This window comes from Triplophysa dalaica, chromosome 22 (assembly GCF_015846415.1).
Source record: "Triplophysa dalaica isolate WHDGS20190420 chromosome 22, ASM1584641v1, whole genome shotgun sequence".
In the NCBI taxonomy this organism is placed as follows: domain Eukaryota; kingdom Metazoa; phylum Chordata; class Actinopteri; order Cypriniformes; family Nemacheilidae; genus Triplophysa; species Triplophysa dalaica.
In genome coordinates, this window is record NC_079563.1 from 12,003,266 (window position 1) to 12,022,326 (window position 19,061).

The 19,061-nt window shown below is 41.7% G+C and overlaps 1 protein-coding gene across 9 annotated transcripts in view; it reads right to left on the reverse strand.

Moving 5' to 3' along the window:
• Nucleotides 1-1,623: 1,623 nt before the first annotated feature.
• The window catches only part of auts2a (activator of transcription and developmental regulator AUTS2 a), a 278,605-nt gene continuing 261,167 nt past the window's right edge, over nt 1,624-19,061 (reverse strand). For 3 of the 9 annotated variants that reach the window (XM_056736575.1, XM_056736570.1, XM_056736580.1), the window contains 13 exons: nt 12,189-12,720; nt 11,139-11,416; nt 10,792-11,030; nt 9,555-9,599; nt 8,125-8,220; nt 7,839-7,910; nt 7,531-7,560; nt 7,046-7,117; nt 6,721-6,862; nt 5,997-6,068; nt 4,845-4,928; nt 4,334-4,595; nt 1,624-4,179 (listed from right to left, as the gene is read on the reverse strand). In XM_056736575.1, the coding sequence (XP_056592553.1) occupies nt 2,982-4,179; nt 4,334-4,595; nt 4,845-4,928; nt 5,997-6,068; nt 6,721-6,862; nt 7,046-7,117; nt 7,531-7,560; nt 7,839-7,910; nt 8,125-8,220; nt 9,555-9,599; nt 10,792-11,030; nt 11,139-11,416; nt 12,189-12,720 (3,122 nt within the window). In that variant the 3' untranslated portion in view covers nt 1,624-2,981. The remainder of the gene's footprint in view (nt 4,180-4,333; nt 4,596-4,844; nt 4,929-5,996; nt 6,069-6,720; nt 6,863-7,045; nt 7,118-7,530; nt 7,561-7,838; nt 7,911-8,124; nt 8,221-9,554; nt 9,600-10,791; nt 11,031-11,138; nt 11,417-12,188; nt 12,721-19,061) is intronic. The other 6 variants (XM_056736576.1, XM_056736573.1, XM_056736577.1 and 3 more) reach the window with 5 other exon arrangements.

A 19,061-nucleotide genomic window follows, 5' to 3' on the forward strand; every position in this document is an offset into this window, starting at 1 on the left:
AAAGAAGATGCTGACTTTGACTGCTGTGCGCTACCTGAAGCGTAAGGTGGAGAAAAGTCCCCGTGTGACTGCTGAGGAACTGAGAAAAGATTTGTCAGATGTGGGTACTGAAGTTTCTGCTCAGACAATACGGCGCACCCTGCGTAATGAAGGCCTCCATGCCAGAACTCCATGCGCACCCCCTTGCTGTCCCCAAAGAATAAGAAGAGTCGACTGCAGTATGCCAAAAGTCATGTGGACAAACCACAGAAGTTTTGGGATAGTGTTCTGTGACTGATGAAACAAAATTAGAACTGTTTGGGCCCATGGATCAACGCTATGTTTGAACAAGGCCTATGAAGAAAAGAACACCTTGCCTTCTGTGAAGCATGGATGGGGGTCAATCATGCTTTGGGGCTGTTTTGCTTCTGCAGGTACTGGGAAGCTTCAGCTTGTGCAAGGTACCATGAATTCTCTTCAGTACCAAGAGATATTGGATGACAATGTGATGCAGTCCGTCACAAACCTGAGGCTTGGAAGACGTTGGACCTTTCAACAGGACAATGATCCCAAGCATACCTCCAAGTCCACTAGAGCATGGTTGCAGATTAAAGGCTGGAACATTTTGAAGTGGCCATCGCAGTCACCAGACTTAAATCCGATTGAGAACCTCTGGTGGGACTTAAAGAAAGCAGTTGCAGTGCGCAAGCCTAAGAATGTGACTGAACTGGCGGCTTTTGCCCATGATGAATGGGCGAAGATACCCGTAGATCGCTGCAAGACACTTGTGTCAAGCTATGCTTCACGTTTAAAAGATGTTATAACTGTAAAAGGATGTTGCACTAAGTACTAAGATTGAATGTCACTTGGGGGTTGAATAAAACTGATAATGATGTGAGCTCAGAAAAGACATTTGTGGTTATTTCATTATAAATGTTATGTTATATTTGTCTGACCTACACGTGCCTCTTTGATTTAATTGTAAGCAGGATGACTGAATGATCATAATCAATGTCAAACCGACCAAAACAATCAATTTCAGTGGGGGTTGAATTATTTTGAACACAACTGTATATTACAATCCAACGTAGGTCGCTTTGGAGAAAATCGTCTGCCAAATGCATAAATGAAGTATATGAAATTTAGCCATTAAATTTGCTGATGTTTCCAAGTGAGAAATGGGAAAAAGTTCTTTCACTTAGAAACAACATCTAGGATCTGTTGGGTGACAAAATGATGATGATACAAAACTGTGACTGAAACCACACTAGATTTATAGCGTTGCAACGAACCTGTTTGCCAACCAGATAACACGATACATTACTTAATCTATAACATATATGACCAGTTGAATGAATACTTGCAAAATTAGAAAAAAGTAGATACAGATTTTTTTGTCATTTGTAAATCTGTGCTTCTTTAAGCTTTTCTCCAATTGACTGTTCTCTACAAAAGTCTTAAAAATACTACATCTTAACAAAATTCACGATTACACAGCATAGTGTACATGATGATGTTACAGTATGTACATTATCTAGAGTTGAGTATCAAGTCTTATAAATTTGCCAGCAGGATCTGCTCAATTTTGGGACATAATTTCGCACACCCGTTCATTAAATGACAAGAATGAGAAACTTTGACAACGTTAGTTCACATTTTTTAATAACATGGCACAATTTACATAACACAAGTTTAACTGAGGAGCATGCTGAGTCGCCTCACCCTTTTTTTACATGATCTAGAAAGGACTTCATTTTTTTACGTACATGATAAACAGCAAAAAAGTTCCTTACAATCTCTTTGCAATACGTATTGACTACCCACTACTGCTTCAGTGGACATTTTAATGTTTGATTTCAAGAAAACCAAAGAGAAAATCAAAAGAAAAAACACTGCACAACATCTGAATTTCACAGAGTTTAAAAGCGCACGACTAACCCTCCCGTGGACTACTAAAATAGATCTCTGCTCATTAAAAACAAACTGTCCATAGCTTACAACTTGCTTGTTCAATTCATAGATACATAACACTTTAATACACAATTAGACCGATAGGGAATTGTCCAGCTTTCCTTACTCGAAACATTACACTCTTGTATCGTGACATCATTGGGTCATGATGGGATTTGCCATGTCAGCACAGTCTTTAGATGTAAGACAGTATTTATACTTGACTGTATGTGTGGAAACATTGGTGTGTTTGTAAAGATTGTCGACACAGATTTTTATAGCTTGAAGAACAAATGTATCAAGATTTCGGGATCCGTCAGTTTAACTCTTGAGTTACGATCGCCATTGAAAGCCTTGACTAAAATCGATCTCAGTCATGTTTATGTCTAAGCACAGAGAGTGAATTACACAGAGTGTGAATCAGGAAAGTGGAAGGGGTGAGCGGAGAATGGTTGTCCTCAGAAAGAGAAAGACAGAAATATAGAGAGCTCACGCATGAGTTGCATAGTTGAAAGAAGGGATGCGGTCTCTTGGACGATATGATCCCTCAAAACCATTAATATGCAGCATTAAACTCAAACCAGTCTGTGAAAATGTGCGCTCTCCGATTCATCACTGCTCATTATGTACAGCTAGTCAAAGTAAAGCTTTCATAACACCCATTTGCATATTTGTACCTTGTTTTTTTCCTTAAGGAGAGAAACACACAGACTATGCACATATCTACAAGTTTTGCCTTTTTGTGACGTATTGAGGTACCTGTACATTCCAAAATCATTTTAGTTTGGGATTCCGTAGTTGAAGATCTTGTCCACTTGCTCGAGATCGGCGTACTGTACATGTTTAAGAATACACCAATGTAGGAGCAAACCGGATAAAAGATAATGAAAAATCGTCATTTCTGCTCAGTCTTTTATGGTTTGTACAAAACGAAAAACCACACAAAAACACAATTTATACACAAATATGATACAGCTTCAGTCCAGTATCAAGTGCTATGAGTTCCATTGTCCATCATACACAAATAAAGGGCATGTGTGTTTTGTCCATCCTCATCGTGCCTCGATATCTTTGTGTGTGTGTGAAGGGGGTCTGTCTCTGATGTCAGTGCCGAGTGGAGTAGTCCGTCTGGGAGAAGCGGATCGCGCTCCGAGTGACGGGATAAGAGGGGGCGGGGCGCTAAGTGAAGCGGTGGGAGGGGTTTTGTTTAGGATTCCGTTCTGAGCAGCAGCGGAGGGGCTGGTGCGAGGGTAGTGCATGCTGGGAAGTCCGGGGCCCATGAGACCCGGGTGAGTGAGGTGCCCGTCCAGTGCGGGGTGATGCATTGCATGTAGACGGCCTTGTTCGAAATCCTCTCTGAGCAAGTGCAGGCGCTCCCTCTCCTCGAGGTGCGCCCTCTCCTGTTCTCGTCTATGTTCTAAAATAAGTCCGTGAGGGTGGTCACGGTTAAAGTCATGCGGCTCGCGGTCCCGGTACGAACGTTCTGCTTCGTAAAGCCGGGGCGCTGCCAAGCGGTGCAGAGTGTCGTTTCTCAGCAACAGATCCCGAGCTAACGGATCTCTCCGGTGGAGGTCGAGTCCACGGTAAGGATCCCTCATGGGATCCCAATGAAAGGCGGGGTAGGGGAATCTCTCTGCGCCTGGGATGGGACTGATTCCCATGAAAGGGGCCACCATACGAGTTCTCTCCAGGCCACTGATGCTGTTTATGGGATGCATGCTGGCCATGCCCATGGGCATCGGCATGGAACACGGTGGGTGGAGTGCGGTGGCAGGAGGTGCCTGAGGTGTGGATCTTTGTTCCGGGGTTCTTTCCCTAGGACCGTCCTGCTCCTCCTTCCTCTCCTCTTTCACTTTAACCTCGCTGTTTTTCTTCTCATATGTGATCTCACCCTTCTTCTCCAAAATGTCTCGATTTGAGCCGCCGTTCACTCTGTCTACGCCAGCGGGCCGCATGTACGGTGATGCTGTCACCCGATTAGCCGGCTTGTCCTCTGAAACCCGTCCATCGTGGATGACAGACGTGTCCTTGTCAGTGTGGTGATTCTCCTTTGTTTTGTGCTCGTCTGAGTCTTTCCAGTCCGAGTGCTCGCGTTCTCGCTCACGCTCTTTGGGCTTGTCCTTGTCCCGGGGCTCGCTGGACTGGATGTGGTTCCTGTTGGGTTCAGCCGATCGGGAATGTCCCAACAGATTGAGGGGATTAACAGGAAGGGGTGATGGGTGATTCTGGTGTCTCTTCTCCGTGGGTTCCCTAAAGACAGCGATAAAGCAATCAAGATTACTTTTACATTCTTTTATTTATTGTAATTATTGTACTGTTTAAGGGAAAAACAACCTAACTATCCAAATTCAACATATTAGTCACTATTATAATGCTTTTCAATATCATTCAGAGATCTACACACCGCTCTTTATCGTCCTTGCTGACTGAGGAATCCCTTTTGTCCAAGTCCCGTTCTCTCTCCCTGTCTCTCTCTCTGTCTCTCTCTCTTTCTCTTTCATGGGAGCTGACCGATGTGCTGCGTTCAGGGTCTCCAGGTTTGAGCCAAGGAGGTGGTGTGGGGAAAGAGGACGGGGTGCGGTGGAGTCTGTTCCACGGCTCGTGGGGTCCGCTGAAGTGCTGCTGTACGCCGGGTGTGTCTTTGTGGCCAAACACTGAGTTTGGTGCTGAAAGATAAAAATATATTTTCACATGAAATGTGCACGGACAGATTCCTACTTTGTATATTCCCCCAGGGGTGTCATTGCTGTAATATTTTTTTAACCCATAATTAGAATTTTAGTGTAGCTAAATTATGCAATTATCAGATGTACTGTATCGCTGAATAGGAAACTTTTAATAAGCAACAGCGTGTATTTTTGACTGACTGATCTGAGACACATTTTAAATTGCTGGTTTAAATAGTTGACACTCACTGAGTGCTGGGTTTCCCAGCCCACCGAAGGCTGCAGAGTTTAATGATCCCAGAACTCCGAAAGAAGGCGGTCTGCTGAAGGGCTCTGTCGATCAAAACACCAACAGGAACCAAGAATCAGTGAATGAACTATGTAAATCACCAATAAATAACTGCCTGCTCTGATTACAAGTAGGTAACACTTTACAATGCGGAGCTATTAGTTAACAGTAGTAAATGCATAAGCGAACATTAGCTAACAATGAACAATTTAGTTTTTCAGCATTTATTTATCTTTGTCAATATTAGTTCATGTCAATACAGTAATTCATGTTAGTTCATTGTGCATTAAACAATGTCAACAGTGACAAGTTTTGATTTTAATAATGTTTTATAAAATGCTGAAATGAACACAAACTAATATTAATAAATGCTGTAGATTGTTCATTGTTAGTTCATGTAATCTAATGCATTAACTAATTGTTAATAAATAGCACCTTTTTTTAAAGTGTTACCTATAATTATAGTGTTATTGAATTATTTGTGATTATAAACTAAACTTTTAAATGACTAATAAACATACATTCAATGTATATTGAAATGTTTATCTACTGATTTGAACTCTTTCCCCCGCCAGCATTTTTGATCATTTTCACTAATATTTGATGGCTCAGTACATTTTCTCTAATGAATATATGCACAAACAATATACCAAATAAAAGTCTCTGCTTTTAAACAAAAACAAAGCTGCTTCATTGGTTCTTTTTTATCACTTCTTAAATGTGGGTAAGTTTTGTCAGAAATGCAACATTTTAATTCAACAGCTGAGATAATAAGCATTCTAATAATAGACTCCGCCCATTTCAGATTCATAAGGATAAATAAAAAACAGATCAAATATTTACAGTTTTTTAGATTCAGAGATACTGCGGTTTCTTGGAAAAGGTGTAACAGCACCACCTGCTGTACAACAGTGAAAACACAGATACCTGGAAAATTCTGTGTTTGGCAGAGAAGCATTTTCTCATAAAACCAAGAAAATTCTGTGTTTGGCAGGGAAAGAGTTTTGAATAAGTGTCCAATAATAGAGCAAAACAGAATACACCTTTTCCATCAAGAAGTTGACTGCCCAGTGACATCTAGTGGAGAAGTGAGAAAGTGCACACATTCTTACCTAAGTGGGGTGCTGGGGTGAGAAAGTTGCCAGGATGGTGAGGAGCGTGTCCAAATGGTGAAGGTGTGGGACCTGAATTGAAAACAAAAATACCAAATAGTAAGAACACTGAATAGACTCAATGTTGACTCAATGTTTTAGCATCTCCTCAATGTGATTGTTCACCCAAAAATGAAAATTCTGTCATTCTTTACTCATCCTTTTGTCATTTCAAACCTTTATGACTTTGGTAACAGAACAGTATTGGACCCTTATTTACATCTATTGTATGGACACAAAACCAATGCATGTAAATGGGGTCCAGTTACCAACATTTTTCAAAATATCTTCTTTTGTGCAGAAGAAAGTAATACAAGATTGAAATGACAAAAGGTCTCCCACTCATATATTATGACAGAATATTTATTTTTGGGTGAACTATCACAAATGCAAAGTTGAAAACCATAAAGATATGGAAATATCAAGGAGTTTTAAAATTCATGAAAATTCCTACAGTAAATATAATTTTTCTTAATTTTCTCAAATAGTGAGTTGACTATAAAATAATTTTTAAGTGAAATAAACCTGTAAGAATATAAGAGGTCTATATGGAAAGAAGATTGATAGATGAAATGTAGTACGAAAGAAATTATTCTAAATGTGTGTTAAGAAATATGGTCTAAATTAAGGACACGCAAATAAATGAGTTAAAACAACACTGCTGAGACGTTGGTCATTCACGCACCTCCTGCTGAAAAAAGTGTTGCAGGTCGTGCGAGATCATGAGGGTGATGGATCGCTCCAAAGAAGGTGGGACCAGGGGGTCGATTTAAGAACTCAGGTTTGAAGCCAAAGTCCAGCTTGTGTGGGTCAATGTGCATCTGCTGCTGGAGAAGAAGAATAAAAAACAAATGTGATACCCATCTCATAAACACAAAGTTGTTCTCGGCTCCATAACTTCTGCAGATCAATCTTAACCCAGACAGAACAACAACAGATGTGACTGTTTCTTTCCATATTGATTGACAGGTGCAGTGATTGTGTCAACAGGTCATGCACACTAATCTCACCTTTACTTTCTGTTGGTGGTGGTAAATTTGCCAGGCTATATGGACATGCATAGCACACCACTTCCCTGGTTTCTGAGGAAACACAAAGACAAAAAATGTTTGTTAAGACACAACTTGAGCTTTTGATATGCATTTGAAACAAACTAACTTAATTATTTTGCTTAGATTGTTTCCATTTTTTGGTGATCATGTGACTGCAGAACAATTAAAAATAGATTAACTTTAAATGTTCGATTGGCTTTCTTCCCTTTTTTATGCTAGCTACAAATGAATTAAGCAGAATGTCATAATGAAGTGTATTTCGTGATAAGGTAGTCATATAGTGACTCCTATAGGTTCTGCGATGAGAGTCCCAGCGCACAGCTTATTAAAGTCACTGTGAAGCGGAAGGCAGGTGCTCAGCGTAAGGTGAAATTAAACTGTAATGAGCTTTTCCTCCATTTCCTGTGGGGAAACAAACTGAATAACCGATAAAGCACTCTTACCCTGAGAACCGGCCGGAACGGATCCGTCAGCTAGAGAGAACGAGAGAGAGAGATTAGGGACACAAAGCTGTCACTCAGGACTTTTAATTAGCATCCGAGCATCACTTCATCACTGACCGAATTAAAATGTTACAATTTCCCTTTCTAATGAAGCATTTCAGGAAATAATTAGGACAGAATTCGGAGTATTCCCTACCTATCGCTGCCTGAATACCAGCACTACCAAAACATTACCATGAACTGCGATTTTGCAATAGCGTGTGCATGAGCCTGTGTGTATGTGTGTGTGTTTGGGGTGGCGTGCGTACCCGAGGGTCTTTCTGAAGAAGCGTGTGTGGGACAGCTCCGGATCTGGCTGCCACGTCTAGAGGGTTTGAGGTCTGTCGAGTGCAAACAAACACGTATTTCAGAGAAAGAACGTAGGCAACATTTTCATCTCGACGCAACATTTGTAAAAATAACAAGATTCTAGGTGTTACAAAACAAAGAGAGACCCTCTGTTTGTGATTTGTGTAAATTCAGCCACATTCGTTCCGTATGTGTCGGATTATGTTTAGAAGTTTAGTCCTGGGTGTAGTCTGGACATTGTGATACCTTGGGCTGAAACGCTCCCTGCAGAGATCCGAAGGGTCCTGTCGGCGGGATGACGGGAGGAATGCCGGTCACAGCTGGGGGGTAAGAGTGGAACAGCTGAGAAAAGAAGGAAACACTGTTACTCCGAGAGCTTCCAGTTTGATCCTGTCAGGTGTTTACAGTTAATATCATGAAATATCACATCAAAATATGATGTTTAAATAGTTGATTAGACACAACAGAGTGTGCTTAGTGCTATAGAGTCCAGTGCTTTGGTAACAAAGTCTCTGTTTACGAATGAATAAATGAAAAGAATGAGACTACAAAGGATCCGTTCTTGCAGCATATTATTATTAAACCTTTCGTGACCCGCGGCTGTTGTTACATTCAACAAAGATTACCAGCGAGATGAATTTACAACAGGGGTCACTGTAAACCTGCTCTGACAGCAATGACTGTTATTATGAGGACACACTGCATAATACATGTAATTACTACAGAGCCTGCGTGTGCACGGGTGAGTGACGCCAATGAATCATTGCTAAATGGCGACTTGGTTATTGAATGGCAGAGATCATATAAATTAAGGCTGCATTTACCTGATGCACAGGAAGACGGTTTGAAAGAAACCTTTTCATGACTATATACAATTAATGCTAAATATACTGTACACCACAGCCAGTGTGGCGTCACTGTATGCATAATAGCAGGATGAAATTACATGATGGGAAGAGAAATTAGTGCTACACTGCAAAAAATGAATTTCTTACTAAGCATGTCTTGATTTCTAGTTCTAAAAATCTAAAGAAATATAAGTAATAAGTAAGCTTATCATTTTAAACAAATAAGAAAAATATCTTGAATTTAGTTTGACCCTTTTCTAAAAGGGATAGTTCACCCAAAAAATGAATTTACATTATTTCAAACTTGTTTGACTTTATTCTGCAGAACACAAAGAAGATATTTTGCTGAATGTTGGTAACCAAACCATGGCAGTACCCATTCACTTCTGTATAGACACAAAACCAATGCAAGCCAATGGGTACCACCATTGTCCAGTATCCAACATTCTTTAAAATATCTTCTTTTGTATTATGCAGAAGTAAGAAAGTCATACATGTTTAAAATGACAAGAGGGTGAGTAAATGATGACTTTTTTGGTACCTAACAAAAATGTAATTGTCTTACTCTTCTTATATACATATATACAATATATATATATATATATATATATACATGAACTTATGTTATTCCTATATTTCCTTTTATAAAACAAGACAAAATATCTTGCCTCCCTTTCCTTGTCAAATTCATGAAATGTCTTGATTTTTTGTATGAGAAAAGAAGACTAAACTGATAAGCAAGAAAATCATTTGCTTTCAGTCTATATTTGAAAATAACAACATAAGTCGGCACTTAAACATATCAAAGTATAAGAGACATAAACTCACGCTGTGTCTGTAGAAGGGGTCGACTTTAGTGGGGTATTTATCAAACTGTGAAGGAAAGGAGAGACGGAGTTTAGTACACACGAGTCCTTCAGGCCAACACAATTGACTCCTGACAAACATCTCGAGAAGTCACGAGGCTCCAAACAAATATGAAAAGCTTTAATGTGCTCTCCACAAAAATATGTTTGGCTGGCAGCAAACTGTTCTCTGCCCTGATGAATGAATGCTAGCTCTGAAAATGCTTCTGGCTCTTTCCACGCTCCAATTTTGCAGTTTACGTGCTGTTAAGTTAACCGTTGACAAGACCTTCCCTCTTGTTAAAGTGTACTACTCAGCACTTGTGGTCAAGCGGAGGCTATCTGTCTAAAAATACCCTCCGAAAAAAAGAGTCATTAACAAGTTGAGTGGTCTAATCTGAATCCAGAGAGAATGTTTCCCACTCGTGAGCAAACAATGTTCCTCTCAAGCTGGTTTTATACCCTCATTAGTTAACACAGCATGGCTCTCCGAGGCCTTTGAGTCTGGCATGGTTCAAAAGCTGTTCTTAAGCCTCCGCCGGCCCGGTGCGGGCACTGCGGTTACCGTAGAGCTGAGTCCGAAACTCGCTAATCAGCTACGCTGCCTGCCAACCTAAAGCCCTCGGTCAAAAATGCATCAAAGCAAATGACGTCATTAAACTAGGAATTAATATACTAGTATTAAGTTCTCGAGGCTTGGCTGGAACAGAAACGGATCGCCGGCTCGCGTTGCCAATTGTAAAATCGGGGCAGAGAACTGACGGTGGAGAAGCATGCCAGAGAAAAACAGCGGGGAGAGTTTTTGAAAGAGAAGCCACAATGTGGCGAGAGAGAAACACATGGTTACAATTGAGAGAGAGCCACTGCCTTGGCTTCCAGTGTTTACTGAAACAATAAACGGTGCATGCTTATAAATCATAAGCAGTACGACATACAGAAGTAATACCTTATATACTAAGGATGGGCATAACAGTGAATTATCAAACAACTGGTTTGTCTACTCAGGAAGGCTTGTTTAATGGTTGTATTAAAGAAATTCATAGTTGAATTCATATTGAAACTGTTCTTGGGTTAAAAAACAACTATACACAGCAGTTAAACCCATCCTTATTATATCCACACATTCATGTTTTAACATCCATAAGCATTCAACCACAAATTCATACAGTTATCCATCATCACATTAAATTTTTTTAGAGTTGTGTTACACTTATCCTCACATTTCTTGCTGGGGTACGCACCATGGGCGGTGCCGGCGTGGGCATGATGGCGTGGGGAAAGGGGGTGAAGGTGTGCTGGTGTGTGTGTTGGTGTGTGTGCTGGTGCTGATGTTGATGCTGGTGTTGGTGCTGGTGGAACTCGGTCCGAAGGTATGGGGGTGGACCCAGCGATGCTCCACGGTCAGCACTCTGAGACGCCAGGAAACGGGTGTTCAGTTCCTGACGGAGAAGATCTTGTTCTGGAAGAAGAGAGAGAAAGTTTTAACACGATTTACATTATATTCATGCATTTAGCACTTGTTATTTAACATAAGTGATATCTTCCAGAACTGAAGGTAAGCGAGTACCTGAATAGGGACTGCCAGCTGGGTGTCCGGGGACCGGCAGAGCGTTTGAGGTGAGAGGAGGAGGTGGAGGCAGAGCAGCAGGCGACGCAAACATATTGGTGTGATGAGGAAGAGTGGAGGACGGCAGGGTGGGGGGGAAGGAGTGTGGGGCTGTGGGGTTCGCCGGAAGGGGCAGGGGGAAAGAGGCTGCCGCCCCGTTGGGGGCAGGTTGGTGATGGTGCAGATGAGGGGCTGGAGAGGGCCCGCGGGGCTTTCCTGGAGTGCTGCTTCTACTACTGCTGTGAATAGAGAGAAAGAGAGAGAGAGTGTGAACCGAAGTGCAAAAGTGTGTAGGTTGGTATGACACCAAAAAAATACAATAAGTTTCCTTCAGATTCTTGGACGACCTCCTGGCCAAACAACATTCACAAACCCCTTTGTTCACTAAACTGCATTAACCACAGTTTCTACTATACATTTGGTAAAATTTAGTATCCCGTTTCAGGATTCTGGAAAATGTGTATACGGTGCAGAAGAATGTGTTATTCCTGGAGGGATTTCCTTGCCCCGCTCACGCAAAAGCATTTATCAGAGTCATACGAATCTAACAGAGAGCTCATTTACAGGCTAAGCAATCATTTAAATGCTAATTATATTCATATTAAAAGCTAAACATGCACACAAAGAATAATTATCGTCAGCAGTACGTTGGTGAGATACTGTGCTGGGTAGACTACATAAATATAAAGGTTGGCAGAGGAGGGAAGGTGGGCGGGTGGGGGGTCTGCTTCTCTGTGGAATACAATGGTGTAGAGTCGAGCAGAGGATATGTTATCTACAGGCTGCCGGCAGCTACACCATAGCAGCATCAACGTGGGAAGGACAAGGAATCAAACCGTCTAATCTCCCAGCTGGGGTTCTCTCTGCAGTGGAGTCATCACAAAAACCCATACACACAGGGATTTATGCCCGATGCTTACTTGAGGATTGATGAGTTTTACATTCTAATACAGAAATCACGCTGTTCTGCCACAGTATTTAAGAGTTCAGGCTTTGAAAAGTAGCGCTCACCTCAGGCCGTTCAGGTTTATGTTGCCGTTGTAGGTTGAAACCGGGCGCGGGTGGCACCTTGAGGGTGGTCTGTGCTGCAGAAGTTGAGTGGGGTTCTGCTGAGCTGGTAGCACTGGTGACGGAGGGTGGTGATAGATGCCTGGGGTAGGGGGTGGCCGTGGGTGAGATGGCGGCTCGGGCGGGTGTTGGGGCTGGGGAGGGGCTGCCTGAGAGGCCTCCTGGCTCTGGGCGAGAGACAGGGTGGTAGGGAGCGTTGGGGGTCTAAGCGGGTGCTCCTGGCAAGGATGCTGGGTTTGGCTCCTAGGCAAGGGTAACGGCCCGTTGGATGGGGGTGGCTGAAGAAGAAGTGGGGCAGGGAGGGGAGGTTTGGGACGGGAGGTGGACACCGGTGAGGGGGTGGCCGAAGGGAGATCTTGGGAGGTCTCTTGGCTCTTCTCCTGGCTGCGCTCTAGGCCAGACACCTTGGGAATGCCCAGGCCTCGCAGCTCCTGGCTGGCATTGTCGTGGAGCGTGTCAACGCTAAAATCTGGAACTGGAGAGACAAGACAGAGAGTTTTTTTAGAATCGTATAGTAAATAAATACACACATCATTTAGGGAAAAAATGAATAAAACTCTCGAAACTGCAAGGCAGATGTTCCTAAGAATCGTTTCCAGTATAGTACTTTAATGTTGCCCAGCGTATTGAGCAGGATTAACCGCTAAATAACTCAACTTAAACTAGAACTGAAGACAGGAAAAGCGCTGTTCACCTATAAAAGCTTATTTACATTTCAGGTGGGAAAAAAACCCACTCACATGTAATGTCATGTAAATGCTTTTAACTCTGTTATTTTATCCAAGGAAGGGTCGCAAACGGTTTAAACAAAACTTGATCGCCACGCCTACATTTTTGCCTGGCACCCTTACTTCACTTTGCATGTCAACGCCATTCGGAGAAAACTTTGGTCGGTTGATCGATTTGCATTCAAACACCAACAGATTTCGTTTATTTTGAGAATCTATCCGTGTGTTATGGTGCATGTAAAACAAGTACGTTAAAGAAAGAGATTCAGTGTGTATGCTCCGGGACCAAAGGCTCATGGGACAATCACACTGCATACATAACTCTCATTAACTCCATTTTGTCTCTGAGGGAAACACCCATCTCTCTGATCCCTTTATTCCCACCCTGTGCATCCCCCCAGCGAGGGTTGTTGATTGAGCCGGAATCCCATAGGATTTGGGGATCCTGCTGGAACAGAATCACCAAGGGTTGCTCCCTCATTTGAGCCAGGGGCCTCTCGATACCGTTCCCCATGGGGGCTAACTAAAAGACTCCAGGTCCTGGTGTGCAGCTGAGAGTTACTGCAATCGCTGCAGTGTGTGATGTCATAAGGTCGTGCACCCTGGCAGATGAAGATCACTAAGATGGGAGTACAAGGCTCCCCTGGGGAATGGGTTTGTGTGAAACATCTGCCATTTGTGTGCGCAAACACTCATATATATGCACGCGCATGCACTCAAAAGAACAAAAAAATGCATGCTCACAGAATAAAAATGAAGATCTGTCGTGTTCAGCAGAGTGAAAGGCATCTCTATTAAAGTGAGAGAAATACGCAACCCCATCTGACCCCGAAAGGTCACGGTACCCTGACTCAGGCGCTCTAAGCAGACACTTTAACAAACAAGGGCATTTCAGCCTCTTAGCTTAGAAGGAAGCCGTCCAAACGGTGCAATAAGTCACCCTTTATCCAGCCTGAATAACTGGATTTAAGGCAGAGAAGGCTGACAGCACTCAGAGAGAAGCCTTTCACACTTGTTTCTGTCAGAATGAGGGCTTTTATAAATAAGTTCCCTTCAGATTACATAGCTCCAGCGCGCTGTCACCTACTGACTTGGCTTGCAAGGACAGACATGCTCTCTTTACAAGACAAACACACAAAAGCGTGGGTGTCCGTCTCTCTCCTTCCTGTAGAGACTCTTGATGGAAAACATCCAAAGCCCTTCTAAAAGGCCGAACCGCAGAGATCTCTGCTGTTCCTCCCCTGAGCCGTTCTCTCGGTGCACTAACATGCCAAAAAAAACGAGTCGGCGAGTGAAAGCACTGCTTATTCTTCCCGTAATGAAGACTCCAGGGCCGGGAAGGGAGCGGAGGAGAAAGTGTGTTTCTCCTCCCGGGGGAGTTAATTTGTCAAGTCTCCTTGATCCCTGGAAACAAATAAAAGCAGAGATCTCGCCTAGCGAAAAAAGAGCGAAGAGAGAGACGATTTTTATTCTGAACGGCAGCCGGGGAGGAGGATGTTTATTAAGACGGAAGAACAGACTGGGAGGCGTACTTTGCAAAGATCACATCTGATCACACTGTGTTTGTGCGGGATTAGGGTCTACGAGGCTCCCGGAGCAGTGTGCTTGGGTGAGGTCTCGGCGGACAGCAAAACACAGCTCATTATCCTGAGGTGAGGTCACTCGGAAAGAATACAGCGTGTTAAGAACCTGAGCTGCTCAACTGGGAGAAACCACAGAGAGAGACTGAGAAAGACAGATATACAAACTTCAGAAACAAATCTTATTAAAGGGATACTGCAGCCAAGAAACAAAATTTCCCCATGTTTTACTCACCCTTAAGGCATGTTAACTGAATATGACTTTCTTCTTGAAGAACAATGCAGGTTGAGTTATAATACCATGTATCTCTTCACTTACAAGAGGTAGAATGGAAGTGAATGGGGGCAATTTTTGGAAGCTCCAAAAAGTGCATCCATCGATCAAAGAACTGCTCGATATGACCAGAAGCTTGTTTTTCCGTCACATGACACAGGTGTGTCGTAAGTTCTGGTGAATTTTTCGTTTTGTTCCAATAGGATACTATCTCCTCTGTGCGGGAGCTTTCATCACCGTCATTTGCCGGGAAAAAAAGCCTCTGGTTCACACGCAGCCGAGGGATAGCGGAAGATAGACATTATTGTTTATAGGGTTGTCAAAATGGATATTTCTCTTAAACAAACGCATCGATTCACTTCCGAAGACCTTTGTTAAGAGCCAGGTCCAGAAGTTATTTGATAGATGGATGCATCAAAAAATTGCCCCCATTTTACCGCTTGGAAGACAAACGATGCGAGGTATTATAACTCCGACTGCATTATTCTTCAAGAAGAAAGTCATATTCAGTTAGGATGCCTTGAGGCTTTGTAAAACATGGTGAAATATTGTTTCTTGGCTACTCACATACTGTCAACATATGGCTGCATATTAACATCTGACTTGAGATCACTTTGATTAAAATCATTTGAAAGTGAGACGAATAAAAAGATAAATAACAGCATTTGTGATCAATCGGAATATACAGTATTTCATCCAAAAGCCTATCCAAAGACATAAAAATGGCTTCCTTGCATAAAACCACAGCACTTAAGCAAATCAATGAAACTAATTCTATTAAATAACCACTAAATGTCAAACTGGCTCAAACTCACAGATATGGCCATGATACAACAATGATGAAAACATAAACCAGTTTTACTGGCGTGATCCAAAATAACTACAAATTGACTACAGAAGGAGTACATTATAGACTATGATTATGTGGTTTTGAAGTTCAAATCTGCTAGTCTGCTTTTACACATTCAACTGAACCCATATCTTCAACAAAACTAATGTCAAAGCAATATCAATTAGCAGACTACCGTTTATGGCCTCAATTCAAATTCAGATGTCTTAGTGACAAACAAAATATATAAAAAAAAATGACAAGACTGATCGATTCAAAGCATGCAAAAGTGGGTTGTATCTAGAGGCTACAACAGGGCAATACTATCAATCCTTAAAAGTATCTATTACATTGAAAAATAACTGAGTTACAGGGAAGAATACAATGATTGCATTGAAGAGAGATGGGTGTGACTTTCATAGTGCCGATGTGCTGACTTGAGAAACATCTGTGTGCTCATCACAGCATTTGTGCTCTCACTGCTATCAGGGGACACTTAAAATTGGATCCGAGTGTAACTTTACACAGACACACTTAAGACCTATTCAAGAATGAGTTTTCACTGTGACAAGCTGTTTAAATGAAATAATGAATCCCTATGGAACCCTTTCACACTTCTTGCAAAAATGATGAAGTAAAACGTTTTAAGTAGTAACAGAAACAACCAAATTATTGAGGCCAACAACAACCGTTTTCTTATAATGGGTTTCTTGTGTGGTGTGCCGATAGTTCCTTCTTTTTAATGCCAGTCACTGGTCTTTGGGCATCCTGACACTTCCCATACCCCATCCTTCTGAAACATGTCTAGCTACTCATTCTCCTGTCAGCTTGAGGTGAGGTCTGAGGTTATTGGGCCTTCCCTTCAAAGCCCTCAGGCCTGTGTTAAACTCTTCTATTCACTGTAACTGACAGCCCTGTACGTCTTCCCCACCTGACGGCTGTTTTACTGTCAGGTTGACTGAGCCGAGACGTTGTCGTGCTGGTAGAGTCTTTGACTTAGCTATTTGTGGTCAGTCAGAGCGGAAAAGACGATGAGAGTTCCAGAGAAAAACGATTTAAGTGCCTTGTAGGAGGTTTCTAGCCACAGTTGCTAAAGCTACGACATAAATACAATTCAGCAGTATTATAAACAAGCTTTGGTGTCTTTAACCTCATGTTTCTCATGAGACAACATAGATTAGCAACTGTAGTGGGCTATTTGTATTTTCTTTGAAGTCTTATTTCTAATTAATGATACATAAAGAAAAGACCTTGTGTCGCTAATATGGATGTTTCAAAATCCTTAACTGGAGATGGTCATGAAGCGACAAATGCTGGAACTTAATAGGTGACATATTCAGACTACAGTTGCACCACCTGTGCGAGCTGTTTGGAACAGGTGTTTGGAAGCAAAAAAATCTGGCAATAATTGTTAATGGGTCCACTTACAAGAACAGAGCTTGATTTAATCTACGGTAAAACACTAATTCGAGAGCATTAGCTGTGCGTGATGCAACCAAAAGTAAGTCTTTGCCCAAACACATGCTCACTCTCACACGCGCACACAAACACACACTGCTGTCTAAGAGAAAAAAAGCTGATATTCCAAATCTTTAACAGTGTCGAGTGTGCATTACACGTCCTGAAAAGTGAAGCTGCGGGCTCTATGATCGTCCCCTGGTGGCTGGTTGCAGTACAGGTCCTAAACCCCGCCCCCTCCATGAAAACGAATGGGACAGGAGCCAAACTATAACATCCAATTACAATTAAAATTTCCAAAAGATGTTATCTGTTATTTTAGTCAGTTTTTATCAGGTTGATGTATGTCCAAGTGTTTGTTTTTTGGATAAGTTTGGTTTTAGCTAGTTTTCGCTAAAAAGGGGAGTGGTAACATGATTGCTTCGTTTACGGTTGAGTCATAAGGGAATATGGGCGGGACTTCGATACAGCGCTCCACTTTGTGCTCACTACTGCGCAGACCCTGGCTCCACTGACGATTCCTTCTGCGCATACCCAGGCTCCAAACTGACGTTGTTTGTAAGCACAAATCGTTTTTACGCTCAGTTGATTACAACGGAATAAAGCCTTTTAACAGTCTGTGGTCTTAATCAAGCTGATTTTCTTATCCTTAACAAGTTGCATTTGCCCCAGTGAACACAAAACAGCTGTACAAAGTGACACAATTACAGCCAATCAGAAGACACTTGATGTTTAAACTACTGTTAATTGAAGCGGGATTAACATGTTTGTTACACACACACACACACACACACACACAAAACCCCCTCATGTACAATCCCATTTTACGTGCAAGTGCACAGCTTTTACAAGGAGACTGATAAAATGATTGCAAATAAAGAACAGAGGAAAATGTGCTTAAATATTTATAGGTCAAATAAGTTTAATGGAAATGCTCAAATGTGCACACATAAACTTCTCTAAATGAGTCCACAATTAAAACATCTCTACACTTTCACAGTCTTTTTAACACACATCATCCACAACATCTTTCAAAGCACAATTACTTTGACTACCTTAATAACAAGGAATAGTACAGATCTATTATATTTCCATACTATTATTTCGATGTTGAACATATAAACAAACAGTTTAACATGCAAATCAAATCAAAATATAATATAATACATAAAGCCCCTACATTTATATACGGTTTCATCTGACGCACCTGCCTGGCCAGAGGGTTACTTCCGGTCTGTGTTTGGTCATAATATAACAATTTATTTAAAAAGTAAGTTATATTCATATAAATTTACATGAATAGTATATTGTATCATTTTAAATTAAAACTACTCAAAGTTTGACGTTTCTGTGTGTCTTTGCCTCTGAAACCATCTATAATTCTATTTCTGAATCAATAATATTAACCAATATAAAAGCAATATAAAGTATGTGGCAATGTACTGATGTCTACATATTTATATAATGGTGGAAAATACTGCCCAAAATAAATTGCTCAATTTCATAAACACAACAACGCGTCTCGCACATTTCATGAACCCATCTCACAGAGTTATAAGATTGCGGTTCCCAGTGTTCCAAGAATATCTGCAACTACAGCAGCAACCAAATATTTTCAAGTCGATATTTATTTACACTTAAACAGGACGACATTTACGCCCCCCGGCCCCTAATCGAGTCAGATTCGCAGTCATAATCAATCATGATAATGACACAGAGGCCAGTCTGCCTCTTAACCTTTGGGTTGAAATAACATACACTCAGACAGGCTGCTGACCCGCAGGTCTTCATTACACGTTCAATATCGGGCTGCGATTCTATCAGCTATAAATACCTGTTTTGTGTGTGGTTTGTAAAAAGAGGAACCTGATAGTGATCACGGCTGATTGCGATACTTCATGTCACAACCTAAAAGAGGAAATCCACCAGCGGCGATCATATAAACAG